General features: G+C 45.4%; 1 protein-coding gene across 3 annotated transcripts in view; it reads left to right on the top strand.

Moving 5' to 3' along the window:
- Positions 1-18247, top strand: part of LSM14B (LSM family member 14B) — a 38411-nt gene that overhangs the window by 1214 nt on the left and 18950 nt on the right. For 2 of the 3 annotated variants that reach the window (XM_068263619.1, XM_068263618.1), the window contains exons 2-4: positions 6460-6623; positions 9231-9366; positions 13802-13921. In XM_068263619.1, coding sequence (XP_068119720.1) covers positions 6460-6623; positions 9231-9366; positions 13802-13921 — 420 coding nt within the window. The remainder of the gene's footprint in view (positions 1-6459; positions 6624-9230; positions 9367-13801; positions 13922-18247) is intronic. The other variant, XM_068263620.1, reaches the window with a different exon arrangement.

Genomic DNA, 18247 nt, shown 5'->3' with positions numbered 1-18247 from the left:
TTTTGTGGAAATCCAGAGGTAGATTAGCTCTGTTGAGACACTAATTACTTCACCTGTGCATGTTTGTGGTTTTCTGCAAAACATGTACTGTTGGTGGGCCTTGAAGGCAGGGTTGGGGAACTCTGCTGTAGAGGGTTGCAGGGGTTGCTGGGGGCTTGAAGAGTTGTAGGTGATGCTGGTGCTTACAGCAGGAGATTCTGGCACTTGTAGAGGGTTGCTGAGAATGTTGGGCTTGGGTGTGGATGTCAGGCCTTGTGGTGGGTTGCAAGGCGATACCACCAAAATAAAGCTAGAGATATCCAGGCACCAAACCACTCAGAATTGCAGAAACTCCATTAATACAAGTAAGAAAAGTGCAGTGGGCTCTTCATAATCACGGCAGATTTTTTTTTACCGCTGTATTACTGGCAGTGATAACTTCCGCATTTCTTACACATTCACCAAAAATTTTTTTCCTGCGGGAGCAATGCGTAAAAAAAGGGGAAACATGCAATAAATGTAGTAAACCTGTGGAAACCATGCGGAAAAAGGGGCATAAAAAATAGTCCAACAAATACAACGCTCAAGGCTGAAGACTCTATTTAATTTAGGGTACCACCAGTTTGCAAACTAACAGGATATAAGCCAGACGAAGGCTGCAAGACCAAAAGCTTGCTTATTTTTATTCATTTTTAGTTAGCCAATAAATGGTATCATCCTGATATAAAACTTCTTAATTTAGGGAAGTGATATATATCACCAAGTACTTGTAGGTGATATAAAATCGGTAGTTGAGTCAAATGTGCCCCTTTTTTTGATTTTCAAATTATTTTTTTTGTGGGAAACACGACTCTTGCTGACTTCTACTGCACTTTTTACGTATGCGGTAAAACATTGCATACAATTTTACGCATGCGGTGAATTAACATGCGTAAAATTTTGTGAATGTCAAGATGGTCTTATTTCAGTCAGGAATTTACCGCAAGTGCATTTCCGCATTCGTAAAATGATTGAGAATAGAGCCCATTGTGTACGGCGTGGTAGCTTTCTGGGCTATAGTGGCTTCTCTCTAAGCGGGTGTAGCCTGCAAAATAGCCTTATGTCTAGTACTGGCTGATCATGCAATTCTAAGTTGTTTGGTGCCCGGATCTCTCTGCTTTATTTTAGTGGGATCAGTGTTCTCGATGCCTGCACACACTCATCTGTTTCCTTTATAGCCTGACCAACTAGACTGTTTGCTGATCCTTAAGGTCGCTATACATCAGACGACTTGGTGGCCGATTGACCATTCAATTTGATTAATATTATCAAATTGCATCCAATTTGTGCAATTTTGCATCCAATTTGTCCAAAAACTGTGCCACCCAGTGCATGCCCACCCAACCAAGCGACCAATTTCGGGAAACACATGCTGCAAGATGTCGGGCTGAAAAGGGTTGGTAGAATGCACGGCGGGAACGGCGTGCAATTTCCCGGCGTTTGACAATTATCTGCCGCCTCGCCGCTGTGCTGCCCTATTGTAAATTTCTTCCCCGGTGCTCTGTTTGAAGTACACATTACCTGTCCACAGCCTTTGCTAGTCCCCGCTGCTCCGGGCGCATTCTCCTTTCCATACTCGCACGCACCACGTGGTTTGCTAGTAAGAGCATGTGTGTGACGTCGCACACACGTCCTTAATAGGAAACCATGTGGGGCGTGTATCAAGTAAAGGAATCCCGAAAGCCAGAAGGGGACAAGCGGAGGCCACCGACTGGTAATGTATACACTTTACACGGGGGACATTACATTGGGGGGGCACAGCGACACACAGGGCAGATTCCGAATCTATTTCATGGCCTGTGGTGTATGGGCAGCTTTCATATTTCTCATCAGATTCGATAAGAGATTTCTCTTGGTTGAATCTACCCATACAGTGCTAGATGTATGCGCACCTTTACTGTATTGGGTTGCAGGAGGTACTGGGACTTGTGGATGGAATGTGGGTGGGCTGCCGCGTTGTGGTGGATGTTAGGGGACATTAAGGCGTGTGATGTTGGGGCTTGTACTGGGGTACTGGGGAAAATCTGTCATTTTCCAGTCTTCTCAATCATTGGAATTTGGCGATCTGCCTGAATCAGTTTTCGTTGATCAGGTATGATGAAAAATATTGTACAATTGTAAGTGGATCTGTGGTTTTCAGGATTTTGATCAACAGAATTGATATTTGTTAGACGATGGATGCACGATGGGCGCTAGTTTAGTTTAAGGGACCCAGCAGGAATACTCATAATTCTCCAATCACAGTATCCTTTTGTGGCACAAAGCATTGATTGGCCGAATAGTGTGGGCATAGTTTACTACAACCTATAGCAAACCTAGCAGTCCGAGAGTGTGCTGTCGTCCCAATCACTTTAGCTTAACTTCCCCAGGGCTGTGGAGTAGGTACAAAAATCCACCTACTCCTCGACTTACTCACTAATAAGCATATTAAAATCTTGTTGATTGAAAGTATGTAACAGGAAATTCGTCTTTTAACTGCCAACGCTTAGGAATTTTAAGACAACAAGTGAGGATATGTAGACTGCCATATTTATTACCTTTAGTCAGACTAAAACTAGTCCTTGAAAAAGGTACAGACCGGAACAAAGAACATCCATCAGGCCCTAGGCAATGTAACTGTGGGTGCATGTAAGAATGATGTGCAGGTACTCTGCAGGGGAATGAATATTCCTCCTCTATTACACATTCTTCATGCACAATCTGAACCAGGTTTATGGGTGATAAACTGTGTTCGATGTCCACAACATTCTCAGTGGATTCCCTGCATCTCTGTGGGAAGTGCATATGTAGAGTACTACTGTGTAACAAAGGAAACCTGAGACAGATGAAATTAGTTTTATACATACTTGGGGATTCCTCCAGCCCCCTTCAGGCTAAACAGTCCCTTGCTGGCCTCATCTGCCACCTGGATCTTCTGCTATGAGTCCAGACACTTGAGCCAGTCTGGCGTAGTGCGCATGCACACACTCCGCTGCCGGGAGCGTACTACACCTGCGCAGCAATATTGCACAGGTGCAGAATGTTCCTGGCTGTAGGAGCGGCACGTGGCCGGGCTGTGCTGACTGGCTGAATTACTGGGACTCATAGCAGAAGATCCAGGTGGTGGACAGCGAGGGACTGATTGGCCTGAAGGGGGCTGGAAGAAGCCCCAGGTATGTATAAAACTTTTTCTTTTCATCCGTCTCAGGTACCCTTTAATTCGTAGTCACCAAACCAAATTTTAACATATCAAATTATTTGATTTCATGAGCAGAGTGCATACATTTGCATAAACCAGCATCAACGCAGAATTATTTCCATCTCATTGTGACACTGCTATACATCAGGCTTTATTCTTGCAGCATAGATGTTTAGTATGATTCTTGTGTACACATATATATACTGTACAGTCAGTCACAATCAGATATGGATATCTGACTTGAAAAATACGGGGACTGCTTTATTGAAGCAGCACAAGTAACTCATTTCGATTGGTTTATTTCATTTTTGTGGACTAAGCACAGCTAATACTATATATAAATTATTTGATTATTGTCTGAGAAATAGAACATTTTCACATTTTCTACTTTTAATTATAGATTAAAGTCATTAGGAAGTCGGTGCATTTTTTTCCGACTCCAGGCACCCAAAATTGCTCCGACTCCACAGCCCTGAATTTCCCTATGCGGTTTCCTGCTGGGTGTCCTAAAGTAGACTAGGACCCAACATTGTACAGATCAATTAGTGAAGAATCGCCCAGATCTTGCTTGCAGTGTGGCCAATAGTCGATTGATGTTTGATTAGTTTATGATTGGCAACCATGATCCACCAGTCTAGAGCAAGTTCATGGAAGACTGTGGTTCCAGCAGCATTTTGTATGCAGGTTTCCCTCCACACATTAGACTCCATGTCAATATTCTACTGGCTGGTGGTGAGATCAGGGACTGTAGTTCTGTGGTGTGGAATTTTGGTCTGCCTGGCTACATCATATAGAATAGGTATATGTAGTTTTTTCTTTATGCTTTTAGATGTTCTGGCTGCTGTCCCAGTACTAATTGTACTAGGATGTGGAAGCACTTTCACTGCAGCCAGGTGAATTCTGTGATTGTTTTTTGTGTAGAGAAGGTATGGCTTGTGGGAGCTAGGAGAAAGCTTTTCACCTAGGTGCAATGTTCTGTAATTAAAAAAACTCAATGATTGCTAGTAGAGCAAGGGAGGAAGGAAACAAGGTTGAATTAAAAATATCATTTTGGTATTTGCAGTAGAATGTGTGCTTGTGTCTCAAATTATGCATTCAGATTTCTCGGACTGCGTAGGCGTCATGTTTCCTATTTAAGAACATGGGGGGGGAGAAGGGTCAACCATAGCAGTCTCCTGCCAGAGCACTCACTGGTCAGATCTTCCTGTGTAAAATTCAACTTCAGGACCATGAAGTTGTATTGGGACTTAAGGTGGCCATACTTAAAGCAACTTGGTGGCCGATTGATCATCCAATTTGATTATCATAATCTAATTGGATGGAAGTCTATGCCGCCAAGTGCATGCCTGACAGTGACATATTTCAGGTTGGAAATTGGTTGGATTGTCGATAGTGCATGCTGCAAGATGTCCATCCAAAGTTGGATGCGTGATGTGAACGGAGTGCAATTTGCTGACTGATGAAACAATCTGCCGCCTCGCTGCTGTGCCCCCCTAATGCCTGCCATGCCAAAGTGTATACATTACCGGTCTGCGGCCTGCGCTTGTCCCCTGCTGCTCCGGGCACATACTCCTCTCCATACATGCACACATCACGTGGTTTCCTGGTAAGGGCATGTGTGTGACGTCACATGTGTGCCCTTACTTGAAAACCAAATGGGGCGCATGTATGTGGATGAGAATGCGCCCGGAGCAGCAGGGGGCAAGCGGAGGCTGCGGACAGGTAATGTATACACTTTGGCATGGCTGGCATTTTTAATGGCCAATCATTGACCCTACCACCTCCATGTAGTATGAGGGTCAACAGACTGGGAGTTTAAGGTAATTCTCATAATAATCCTAACATTTGTATAGTGCTTTTCTTCTGTTGGGCTCAAAGCACTCAAACTGCAGCCACTGGGATGCATTCAGAGGCCACCCTGTAGTTAGGAAGTTTTTCTTAAAGTGAATAGAAACTGCATTTAAAAAAATGAGACCGATACTTGCCCAAGGAGAGGAAGGCTCTGGGTCCCTTGAGCCTTCCCTCTCCTCTCCTGGTACGCTCGTTCCAGTGCTGGCTCGCCCGGTAGCAGTATTTGACTAAATTAGTCAAATACTGCTTTACCCGGCCGAAGGAGGCTTCAGAAGTATTCAGGGAGCCCGAGTGCTCCTGAAGGACGGCCCTGTACTGCGCAAGCACGCTCTCACACGCTCACGCCTGTGCAGTATGGAGCCGCACGTCTTTGGGAGGACTCCTGAAGACTTCCAAATATCCTTTCGGCGGGTGATTGAAACGGGGGGAGCCAGCACAGGATAGAGCACCAAGAGAGGAGACTGAAGGCTCTATACGACCCAGAGCCTTCTTTCTCCTTAGGTAAGTATTTGCTTCATTTTTTTTTTTAAATGCGGTTCCCATTCACTTTAAGGACTCTTTACTGAATAGGTATTGACCCTAGCCAGTATTCAATCCCTGGTCTCCCATGTCGAAGGCAGAGCCCTTGACAAAGGTGTGTTCCAGGTGTAAGTCTTTTGACCCTCATACTACATGAAGTTGGTAAACTTGGCAAATCACAATTGAAGGTGTGGACCAGGCTTTAGAGGTGGTGATCCTTAGAAGCTGGGCAGGGCTGCCTCCGGCAGAAGGTGAGGTTTGTTGTGGGAGGTGTTTGACAATTGAAGGCAGGCTTGATGCACTAGTCTTCCTGTGCTGGTTTGTAGATCTGGTCAGCTTGGACGTAGGCTTGATGCACTAGACTTTCTGTGTTGTAGATCTAGTCAGCTTGGAGGCATGCTTTGATGCACTAGTCTTGTGCTGTTATGTAGATCTGTTCAGCTTGGAGGCAGGCTTGATGCACAAGTCTTCCTGTGCTGTTGTGTAGATCTGGGCTGTGAGATGCTATATCTGGTCTTTAAGAAGATAAAGTACAACTGTGTTGCAATTGGGTCATTCCAAAATATCAGGAAATCAATTTAATTGAGCCAGTTTCAAGACACACAAAACTAGCATCCACTCTGAGTGATCTCGTTGACCATTCCTACTAGTAGCCAATCTCCTCCTTCGCGTCCACTGTAAACCTAAAATCTAGTTTATGGGATTAATGGAGGTTTGTGATACTTTGGTCGTAAATGGACTACAACTAGTGTCCATATGACAGGCTGACACATTCTCCATATTGTGCTAGAAGAGGAATCTTCTGCCTGTGGGCTTCAGTTTTCTTTCCAGAAGATATTTTGGGGCTAGTTGGGTATATAACAGCTTTTTGAGATTTTTGTTATCTTGTCTAGTGCGTTCGTTTGGAACTGAAGATCGTCCGACTGACCGCCCCGCACCTCCCCGTGAAGAGGTGTATGAGTACATCATCTTTAGAGGCAGCGACATCAAGGATATTACCGTGTGTGAACCCCCGAAGGCCCAGCATGCCTTGCCCCAGGATCCAGCCATTGTCCAGGTATGAGTTTTGCTCAGTATTTGTTAGTTCGAGAAATGTGAATGAGGAATCTGGATCCTGTAGATGTTGTTCATAGTGGCAGTGTTTAGCCCACGCCTCCTGCAGATGTCCTGTTCATAGTGGCAGTTTAGCACACTCCTGTGGTGTATGAGCAGGTAACGGACCTCAACGGATTAAATAAGATTTGTCTTGGTTGAATCTGCCCATCATTGCTAGATGTATGGCCACCTTGGGAATAGTTTTAGCCATTGGTAACATAGTCAGGTAATAGGTACTGGGAAATGGATAATCAGCTCATGGCTTTACTTGCAGGTGGTTTGGGTAGCAGATTTTGCTGCTTTGCAGCTTGTTATAAAATCTAACCAGAGCTAGCTTCCCTTTAAAGAGAACCCGAGGTGGGTTTGAAGAATATTATCTGCATACAGAGGCTAGATCTGCCTATACAGCCCAACCTCTGTTGCTATCCTAAACCCCCCTAAGGTCCCCCTGCACTCTGCAATCCCTCATAAATCACAGCCACGCTGCTGACAAACAGCTTGTCAGAGCTGGCTGTGTTTATCTCTATAGTGTCAGTCTGCTGCTCTCCCCGCCTCCTGCAGAACTCCAGTCCCCGCCTGCATCCCTTTCCTCCCTGCTGATTGGAGGGAAGGGACGGGGGCAGGGACCGGAGCTATGCAGGAGGCGGGGGAGCAGCTGAGACTGACACGACAGATGTAAACACAGCCTCACAGCACGGCTGTGATTTATGAGGGATTGCAGAGTGCAGGGGGACCTTAGGGGGGTTTGGGATAGCAACAGAGACTGGGCTGTATAGGCAGATCCAGCCGCTGTATGCAGATAACATTCTTTAAACACACCTCGGGTTCTCTTTAAGCCTGTGAAGCCAGATATAGTTGCTGTTTATGTAACTTGTCCCTGAATTCCCCACAGTCAGAAGATAATTATAGGCTTCAGCAAAAAGGCAGATAAAGCATTTAACAAAGCGGAGGTGGCTTGTAATATTCAGAGAAGATCTGCCTGCTGGGGTGGCATTCTGCAGGCATAGAAGGATGCGGAGGTCGATGGGGGGGGGGGGGTTGGACTGGACTGTGAATACTTGTGTTGTGTAACATTAGAGCTATGACTGTCTGTAATGCAGTAATGGTGTTAGGCCAGGAAGGACCAGTGATGGTTATCAGCTGCAGGTCTGTTGAGCCGCCTATGGTGGCACTCACAGCACTGCACTGAAATTAGCAGTTTTGACTGGTACTGCTTAAAAGGAAGGAAATATGGCAGCCTCCATATAAGTCTTGCTTCAGCCATACATCTAGCTATTCAGCAGCTAATTGACCAATCAATTTGATAATTATCGAATGCAAATTGGATCTGCCACAATCCTGACCGATGATTTTACCGGTTTTGGGCTTAAATTGGTTGAATGTATTGATTTCAGGTAGACACTGTCTATCAAGAGTGTAGCGGTTACAGCATGCAATATTGGGATGATCCACGAACGTGATGGAACCCCAAGCTGCTGTCCCATTGTATGTAAATGTGCTGCCCGTGTCTTAAAATACTTTACCTGTCTGCTGTCGCCAGCCCCCACGTGGCTATTGGCATATGGCACGATCTCGTCTGCTATACGCTGGCAGCCAATGTTGAAGATGTGGGCAGCATGGCAGGTGATTAGTTTAACGCATGGAGGGCACATTTACTTTTGGGTGCAGCATCACAAAGCAAATTACGAAGAATGTATGCTGAAATCTGTTGAGACTCGACCTGTGTATGGGCAGTCAACAGATCTTTCTGATCTGATCAGAGAGATCTCTCTTGGCCCGTTCTGCCCAACACTAGATGTTTGGGCATGTTTAGGCTGTTTGTGGGCTCTGCTGTACTGCAGACTTACAGATCATCCATGTACAGCATGTTAGTGAGGCTTGCTTCAATTACCTGGCTGGCATGCCAATGTAATACCGCTTGGCATTGGGCCAATTAAATGTGTATACTTGTTGGTTTGTGTTGGTCCACTTCCAGGGTGCAGACAATTTGTATGCCAGTGGGAATGTTCTGCACCTTGTCAACCTCCTCTGTTCAGCCATTTCTGAGGGCTGGTGGAGAATGCTGGATTAAATTGGTGTGACAATATCCTTTTAATGTATTTTAAGACAGGTCATTTTGCCCAACCATAATTGCACAGACCTTCTTGTAGAAAATCAGTAATTCATGTTGTCTGATTATAGCTTTCCAGAATGGGCTGCAGTTGGCTAACGTTAGAGGCCCTGTAGTGACTTATATTAGTTGCAGAAATTAAGGATGCCCACTTTTAGTCATTTTCCTGGTTTCGGCATCAGAAATGCTTCCTATATCTACCAGGTATATTTTGTACTGACTTCGGAATGCTCAGTAAACATTCCACAGAGCTGCACCTGGCAGGGCTGAAGATGTCAGTGCTTATACATTTCAGAATGTAAATCAGTGAGGAAAGATTTTGCATGGACTAAATTTATAAATATTTTTAGGAGCAATTTTTTCATTTTCACTACAGTTCCTCTTTAATACTAGTGAGAAATAAGTTTGTAGTAAGCAGGGTGTGAGATTAATTGGAATGTAACACTTTGTTCTCCTCAGTCGTCTCTGGGCTCCTCCTCCTCTTCATCGTACCAGTCGTCCGTGCCTTATAGCCCCTTCCGAGGCATGCCATCGTACGGCCAGCTCGCTGCCTCCTCCCTCCTCAACCAGCAGTACGCTGCATCCCTGGGATTAGGTAAGTGCGCTCTAGTTTTCAGATTCAGAACCATGCTCTTTACGGTTTCCCAGAGCAACCCCACCTCCACATGACATGTCAGGATTTAGCTTTCAGGGTTGAATCTCTAGCAGCACCCACCTTTCATAAAACTGCCAACCAAATTGAGGTCTCTTTGACATGGCCAGCTGACAGCATTGCATTTACAATCTGTCATTAAATCCCATTGGAAAGCTGCAACCTATCAGCATGTACAGTGGTGGTGCCTGTCCCCTTGCATGTACTTCAGAGCTGGTGCCTTCTGCCCTCTATAGGTGACCTCCAGAATTTTCTGCTGCAGTGTCGGCGGCTTAGTTAAGCGGCGCTGCTTACATAGTATTATACCGTGGAATTGGTTTCAAGGCAGGTCAGTGGTTGGAGTTCAGCAGTGTTCAGAGGACTTATAGTGTAACTGAACTCTTGCACAGCACAGAAGGAAAACTGAGAAATGCACCCTGTACGTAGAGTTTAGCCTAATTCCCTCATCTGTGAATAATCAAAACTGTTTGATCTCAGCTGACTGCCTTGGCAGAGCAGCTGATTAGTAAATGCAGAATAACCCCACATCTGCTTCCATGAAAGCAGGAAGTAGACACTGGTGATTAATGACAGGATTTGTCAGCTGTAATAAAGACATGTCAGTCTTTAAAGGTTATGCTGTTGCTTATCTTTAAAGTGTGCCAGAAACAGGGATAGAAGAAATGTATACATACCTGCGGCTTTCCTGCCAGATCACTCCCTAGCTGCCGCCCCTGGATCCTGGGTAATTGGTCCTGCCAGTCAGTGCTTACTGCACATGCCCGGCCGCATGTGCGTTCCCGTTGTGCTCTCCACCCACACAGTACGCTCAGATGGGGGAGGGTGTGGGAGTGATCTGGTCGGAGGGGGTGGAGGAAGCCCCAGGTATGTATACATTATTATCCCCGGGCACTGGTACACTTTAAGAGCAGAGGATGTTCTCAGTTCAGGTCCACTTTAAAGGACAATTGAAGTGAGTGATATGGAGGCTGATCTGCTGCATGCTTGTTCAGGGGCTATGGCTATACGCATTAGAGGCAGAAGATCAGCAGAACAGCCAGGTAACTGGTATTGCTAAAAAGGAAATATGGCAGCCTACAAATCCCTCTCCAGTTGTCCTAAAGCAGACCTGTAAGTTTAATGGAGTTAAAGGTTAGATTCTTACCTCGGTAGAGGGAAGCCTCTGGGTCCTCCAGTCTGTGTGAAGAAGCATGTCCACACTATGGAGGATGTCCCACAGGGCTTTCCTTGACTGAGGTATTTCAATTGGAACTTAATTGGAACACAATTAAAGTGGAACTTCAGTGTTTTACTTACATCAGTTAATGACTTGCATTAAAATATTACATGTCAGTTTATTTGCCTTAATAACGTTTACAATTTTGGCCCTGTCCACTTTTTTTCCTGACATGACATTTTTTTTACATAGTTTTAATTTTCCTCAAAGGTGAGGCAAAAACTCACTCCAGCATACAGCACCACCTTGTGGTCAGCTGGAGAAATAACCTGCTAACACTGAATTTTATTTTAACAATGTGTGTTCAAAGCCATACCCATTTATGATTTGACTTTTAGTGAATTGTGTATTTAGATCGTAAGAAAAGATGGTATTTAATCAATCCCCAGTAGGATCCAAACGTATTGATTTTGAAACAAATTATCAGATCATGTACTGTAAACACAGCCAGGTCAATCAACCTGTTTAAGGAAACCATAGTGATTGTTCAGGATCCATTGACCCCACCAGCTTCTGTTTTTACAAGCTGAATATGATCAAAAATGTTAGTTCACTAAAAACTGTACTGTTAATGGCTCCTTTTGGGGTTTTTTCCGCTCAGGCTGGTGTTTATCTAGATGGAACGATCTGACCAACGTATTGTGCACTGATTGGAAGCGGTCTCTGCTGACTGTTCAGAACCTGTCCATGCCTGTGAATATTTTTCCTGTCCATGTTGTATGGAGTATATATGCAGCTGACCAACTGATTTGTGCAGAAATTCTCCAAAGAACTAAGCTGCTTTTGTAAAAGCCGTTGTACACATGTGCGGTGCTTCTCTGGTAGCTTGCTGATCAGGAAATTGAGCATGTTGGCGAATTGCCTAAAAGATTGCCTGCAGATTGGCTCATGTTCATTGCCTTAAAGTGAACCCGGGGTGAGCGGGATATGGGGGCTGCCATATTAATTTCCTGTTCCTGGCTGTCCTGCTGATCTCATTGGTTGCAGTAGTGTCTGCATCATAAACCTGGAACAAGCGTGTAGCTAATCCAGACAGTTTAGTCAGATATATGATCTGTATAGCAACAAAAATAGAGCAGTAGGCACACTAATGGACGAGGGAGCAGCCTAGGTCAAAGCTCAGGGCCAGTCCACAAGCCCTAACATGAAGTCAATGAAAAACACTAGGACCTGGCGCTCAGCAGCTGCAATAATTCAGTTCTCAATGGCGAATAATCAGTAGCTATATCAATGATAAAAACAGTACCTGCAGATGAAGTGTACACCGTAAAAGTACTTCCTGCTAGTAACTGGAGTCATCTGCAGGGTAGTAGTCTCTGCTGGTAGAAGTGCTGCACTCTATGCAAGAGTATCACGTGGACGCTGAATCCCCCTGCCGGAAGTGATGTCACACCTTCTGCGTTCCACCTGTTGGCTCAGTTCCTGGATACGGAGGCATAGAGGGGACCAACAATAGTGCAGACTGTGCATAGCATTGAAAAGGCCCCACAACAGTTGCACTTACTGGCAAATGCTTGATTTATTGCGTATCATTAATTCCCAATCCAGATTTCGGCCAGCAGCTTTCATCAGGGGATCCCTGCTGGCCAAAATCCTGATCGGGAACTTAATTGTGATGCGCAAATAAATCACGCATTTGCTAGTAAGTGCAACTGTTGTGGGGTCTTCAACACTAGGCGCAGTCTACACTATTGTTGGTTCCCCTCTATGCCTCCGTATCCAGGAACTGAGCCAACAGCATCCTGGAAGCCACTTGGAATGCAGAGGGTGTGACATCACTTCGGGCAGGTGGCTTCAGCATCCACAGGCGAGTGATACTGCAGCACTTTTACCAGCGAGGACTCTTCTACTAACCTGCAGATGACTCCAGTTACTAGCGGGAAGTACTTTTATGGTGTACATGTTGTCTGCAGGTACTGTTTTTTATCATTGATATAGTGGCTGATTATTCGCCATTGAGGAGATCTGAATTATTGCAGCTGCTGAGTGCCAGGTCCTCCACATCTGATCTGCATGCTTGTTCAGGGTCTATGGCTAAAGGTATTAGAGGCGGAATAGAAAGGCAATTTGCGTTGAAAAGAATTATGGCAGCCTCAATATCCCTCATTTCAGATGTACTTTAAGTTGTCCAGTGCATAGTTTCTCAACGTGTGGTACGCGTAGCCCAGGGGGTACTTCTGAGGGTTCCAGGGGGTACTCGGGCTTGATATACTTAACCAAGAATAACAAATTTAGAGTTTTTTAGAAAATTATCATTCTTATTTACACAAAGCCAAGTTAGTATTTTAGCTAATTATAAGCAATAGTAAAAGCTTGGAAATGGTTTAAAACCAATTATAATGTACTACGATTAAATATACATTTGTCAAGGGGTACTTGTGATAATGTTTACCATGCTAGGGGGTACTTCGTGAGTACAGGGTTTTAAAAGGGGTACATGCCAATAAAATGTTAAACACTGGTCCAGTGTACCTAGATCTCCCACAGTACAAGTCTTGCAAAGTTCTGATTCCCACTTGTGCTGCCAGAGTTGGTTTTGTTACTTGTTGAATATTTGAAAACTGTAGCAGTTTTAGAGGGATTTGGACTTTTACTGGAGTCTAGGCATTTCATCTGCTCATCGGCACAAGGCCTGAGAACTGCCTGAGTTTAGAAGTGTTTTAGCTAATGGACCTGTTTGGCTCTTATATGCTTTTTTGCTTTTATATTGTAAGGCTGTACATGAGTCTGTGGCAGCACATTGCTGTATAGAAACCTTCTTCAGTGTTAGAAGGAAAATTAGCGCTTTCTATAATGACAAATATTCTCCCCATTCCTGCAGTGCAGGTTTATGGAATGGTTGTCATGTTGGTAAATTGAGCTGCTTAGGCCAGTTTCTCAAATCTGTCCTTGTGACCCCCCCCCCTCAGCAGTGCATGTTTTGCAGGCAGCCTCACCTCTGCACGGGTGGGGTAACTAGTGTCCCAGCTAGGTGGATTCTATGTTGCTGAGATGCTAATTACCCCACCTGTGCATAGGTGAGGGTGCCTGCAATGCATGCACCATTGAGGGGTTACAAGAACAGGTTTGAGGAACTCTGGCCTAGGCATTTTCCTGACATGTTTGCCGGTTTAGTCCCAGTTCTCTCTATAACCTCTTCATTGTGTTGCCATGTCTGTGCAGACAAGCTGGAAAGTCCATCGGCCTCAGCCGCGGAGTCCAGCTCCTGCTCCTCCCCCTCTCCGCAGCCTGCAGCGCCGGATCCCGACTTGCTGGCGGAGCCCCCGCACCTGTCTTCTAAGGGTAACACAGCTGATGACTTACTGCATGCTGTTGATGTAACCCCTCCTTCCAGCCCTGTGCATGCGTAGACTAGTCATGTCTGTCCTTGTCACTTCCTGTGTCCATGTCTCTGGCTAACCAGTGCAGCTGTACCATACTGGACTGTCATGGCAGCTTTGCCTGATCATCCTGTACACCTCATCCTCTGTGCAGTGGTCTCAACATTAAAGGGAATCTATAGTGAGAGGAATATGGAGGCTGCCATCTTCATTCTCCAATAAACACTGCTGGTTGCCAGACTTCTGTGCTGATGTGCCACCTGTAATACTGCAAGTCACTGCCCCGGAATGATTATGCAGATCAGATACTGTGGCTCTGTCTGCATGCTTGTTACAGGTGTGATTACAACACAAAGCCAAAAGCTCAGTATGACAGCCATCCTACCAGCATTGTTAATACATTATGAAAATGGCAGCCTCCGTATACCTCTGACGTCAGGTTCTCTTTAAACTGGAGTCTGACATGAGGTATAAAGTCCAAACTGCCTCAGCGAAGGGTGATCTGTAATTTACAGGATATCGGTATCACTGTATAAATTGTTGCCCGTTGGTATGTAACTGCCCTACCAGAAATATTGCCTAGGCTGTCATGTTGCCTTCTCCCCAGTTCACTTTGGGGTATGCGTGTTCCTGCTGAGGGGGAAAATTTGTGATTTGCCATGCCAGCAGTAAAGATGCTGAAATCTCTTGCGATTTATATTATGAGATTTTACACTGGGCATTGCCTGCATCAGAAATATGAAGAAAAGTATACCGATAAAGTGGATCCGAGATGAAAAACTGACAAGTAACTTGTCTATATATGTTCTCTAAAGCTTAGCTAGTTTACACAGCAAATCTAGCTGCAAACAGCTTCAACAGTTTTTTTTATTCCTGTGATACGACAGCGGCCATGTTTTGTTTGTCACATTACACACAGCCAGGCTGCAACTAATCTCCAGCCCTCAGCTCACTCACCTCTCCTAGTCCCTCCTCCCCTTTGCCTCTGAAATCTCTGGCTAGTAACCTTCTCCTCCTGCCCAGACTGAGCTCCCATAAGCCCTTGCTACATGGAGTGCCAAGGCCCTTTGAGCTGTGGGCGAGGCTTGTTTAGTTTATAGGGAATGAGTAATAAAACAAAAAAGTATTTGGCTTGAGGAATGCCCTATAAACTATATGTAAGGAACACAATTATGCAATGAGTAAAAGTTTCTCTGATCCACTTAAATTCCTCACCAAGCTGTTAGCATTAAAAGAACTTAATCTTATAAGTGTCTGAAACTCCAGAAAGTGTTTTGTTTGGTAAGTTTGCAGTTGCTTTTTAATCTGCCCAGGGCAGTTTCTGGGCATAGGCTACCTGTGCAGGGGTTTAGGCTGTAGACTGCGCTGTCAGTAGGGGGTACGTCAGGTCAGTGCTCTGATTCCTAGGGCTAGGCACTGAAGTTTAGATGTGTTTCCTCAGAGTGCAAGATCCTATTTAATCATGTTTAGCCTCTGGCAGCTGCTGTCATGTGACAAAGGAGGTGGAGGGCATGAATCTGGAAAGAACCAACAATCCAATACACGTCCAGCCCAAACTGCACGGGAAGGTAGACTATAGGGACACGAGAGACTAAGGGCCTGTTTCCACTACACGCAAATTGGATGCAGAAAAACTGACTCCAATGAGAGCCTATGGGCCTGATTACACTAAACGCAATTTTTCTGATGCACATTTTCCCATAGGCATTCATTGATGTCAGTTTTTCTGCATCCATTCTGCGTGTGAATTTACCCGATGTGACCATCCAGCCCAATCTGCTCCCGTTGGCGTACGGTGAGCAGACGGGCAACAGACTGGTTGCTGGATCGTCAGAGGAAGGCTAATGCGACAGAGCGTGCCAATCCTGTCTAATCTGCTCCGGTTAGCATACGCAGGAAGTACGGTGAGCCGATTGACAATAAGGATTGATCGCGCAGCTGCTGACAATATGTAATGGGACAATCACTCACCAATCCTGTATTACTAGGCCACTGTTGCCATGCAGGTCTCATGCACTAGAGACTTCTGGAGGCAAATTCATTGTGTGCGTAGTAAATGGTTAAGATTGGTTGGAGGTGCCCATACATGTACAATCCCGATTGTATATACATTCTGTAATCTAAAAATATAGATTTTGCGTGGGAAATCGGGTACATTCACTGCAGTCTCTCCAGTCCATGGGCATTCACGATCTCGCCCTGTCCTGGCTTTCATCCTACCTCTCCAACCAATCCTTCACGACCGCCTTCAATGAGTCCTCGTCCACCCCCAACCACCTCTAGGTAGGAGTCCCCCAAGGTTCGGTCCTTGGCCCCCTACTGTTCACCCTATACACATCCTCCATTGGCAAGGTTCTCGTCCATGGGTTTTAACTAGCTGTATGCAGATGACACCCAGATCTACCTCCCCACCCCTGACTGACCCCTGACACTACCATTCGCCCTACTTCTCAAGCCCGCTGTCTGGGTGTCACCCTGGACTCCGCACTTTCCTTCACTCCCCACATCCAAAACCTCACAAAGTCCTGCAACTTCCACCTTTGTAACATCTGTAAGATTAACCCTTTCCTGACATCTGCCACCACCAAACTCCTCATCCATGCCCTCATAATTTCCAGCCTTGACTACTGCAATGCCCTGCTGTCTGGTCTCCCTATGACCCGAACATCCCAACTGCAGTCCATCATGAATGCGGCTGCCAGAATTATCCACTCCTCCCATCGCTCCACCAGGGTGGCTCCCCTCCGTGAATTCCTCCACTGGCTTCCTATTCAGTCCAGAATCAGATTCAAGATGCTGCCTGACATACAAATCTGTCCACAAAACCTGTCAACCTACATTTCCGATCTTACTCAGAGGTACACACCTAGCCGCTCACTCCGCTCTTCCAATGAACCTCGCCGAACCGCACCCCGCATTACCCAGTCCCATGCACGCCTCCAGGACTTCTCACGAGCTGCTTCAACACTATGGAACTCCCTACCTCCACCCATTAGGGCAGCCCCCTCCTTCAACATCTTCAAGAAAGCCCTCAAAACTCACCATTTGCTGCTGGCCTACTACCCCTCACAAGTGCTCTAAACCCACAACTGAACTCTGGTCCCCTACCTTCCGTGTCCTTACCTCTCCCTCTAGATTGTAAGCCTTTGGGCAGGGTCCTCATTTTGTGTCCTACCTGATCAGGCACCTCAATTACTGTGAACCCATGCTATGCATCTGAGTGACCCAAACTTGCCTAATTTCCATGCTCCCCTCCAGTGACTAAGCATTACCCGGTACTCATACTGTGCTGTGTGATCTGGTCTTTCTTGTATTCAGGTATTGTCATTTTGCTGCATGTCGCCCCTAAATATTGTCTGTAACCTAAACTAATGCCCAGCGCTGCGTAATATGTTGCCGCTTTATAAATAAATCTAATCTGCGTCCAATCTGTGTGTAGTGCAAACAGGCCCTAAATGTTAAATGAAGGAATACATGGCAGGATGCAACATGGGTAAACATTTAGGGGGGGGGGGGGGAGGACTATATAGAATAGGTGAATGATTGCAGCTTATGCACATTGCCCAGGAGCCCTAGACGGACATTACACTGGGCATGTTGCTAAAAGGACAGTGATTGGCTGCGGTCAGTGACATTGTCTTGGAGAACGTAAATAGTCACTAATGGCCATAAGGCTGCAGATTTAGTTAGGTTTGCTCACAGAAATCCACCTACATTTTGGCTAAGTTAAAATTAAATGGTCCTCTAAATTCCTGTGATCCAGACACTGCAAATAATACTTTATGATCTCAGACACTGCTTCCTTCCATGGCTTCTAAATGGGTAGATCAGCTGAATGCTTTATAGCCTCATCTAATGGGTTGGATACCTCCGATATGAAAGAATCTCACGTTTGCCTTTCCTGACGTGCCCAGGATGCTCCTACGTAAGTGGACTAGCCTAACCCACAAGTCAAAGGTGGAGGGAATTGTACCACACAGATGTGAAGAGGGAGTTGTGCATCCTGGGGTTTTCTAGGCACTGCAGTCATTTTTCAACAGGCATAAATGTAGCTGGCTACAGATTATATTTAAGTAGAATTTTTTTTTTAAGTCGGGGAGGCCACATCAATGTGCAAACTCTGAAAACTGACCATACACTTTAGGATCAGATGTCACCAGGTAATTACTGTACGATCAGGAAATCCTATCCTGGATGTGGAGTCCTTGGATTAAGTCCAGTATGGGTAGGCGCCGGTTTACAGAATTCTTTAGTTTAGAGTAAGATGAATAAAGCTATGGTTAAGACT

The sequence above is a fragment of the Hyperolius riggenbachi genome, chromosome 12 (genome assembly GCF_040937935.1).
Source record: "Hyperolius riggenbachi isolate aHypRig1 chromosome 12, aHypRig1.pri, whole genome shotgun sequence".
NCBI classification, from domain to species: domain Eukaryota; kingdom Metazoa; phylum Chordata; class Amphibia; order Anura; family Hyperoliidae; genus Hyperolius; species Hyperolius riggenbachi.
The sequence above is the reverse complement of the archived record's forward strand: the minus strand, read 5'-3'. Positions and strand labels throughout refer to the sequence as shown.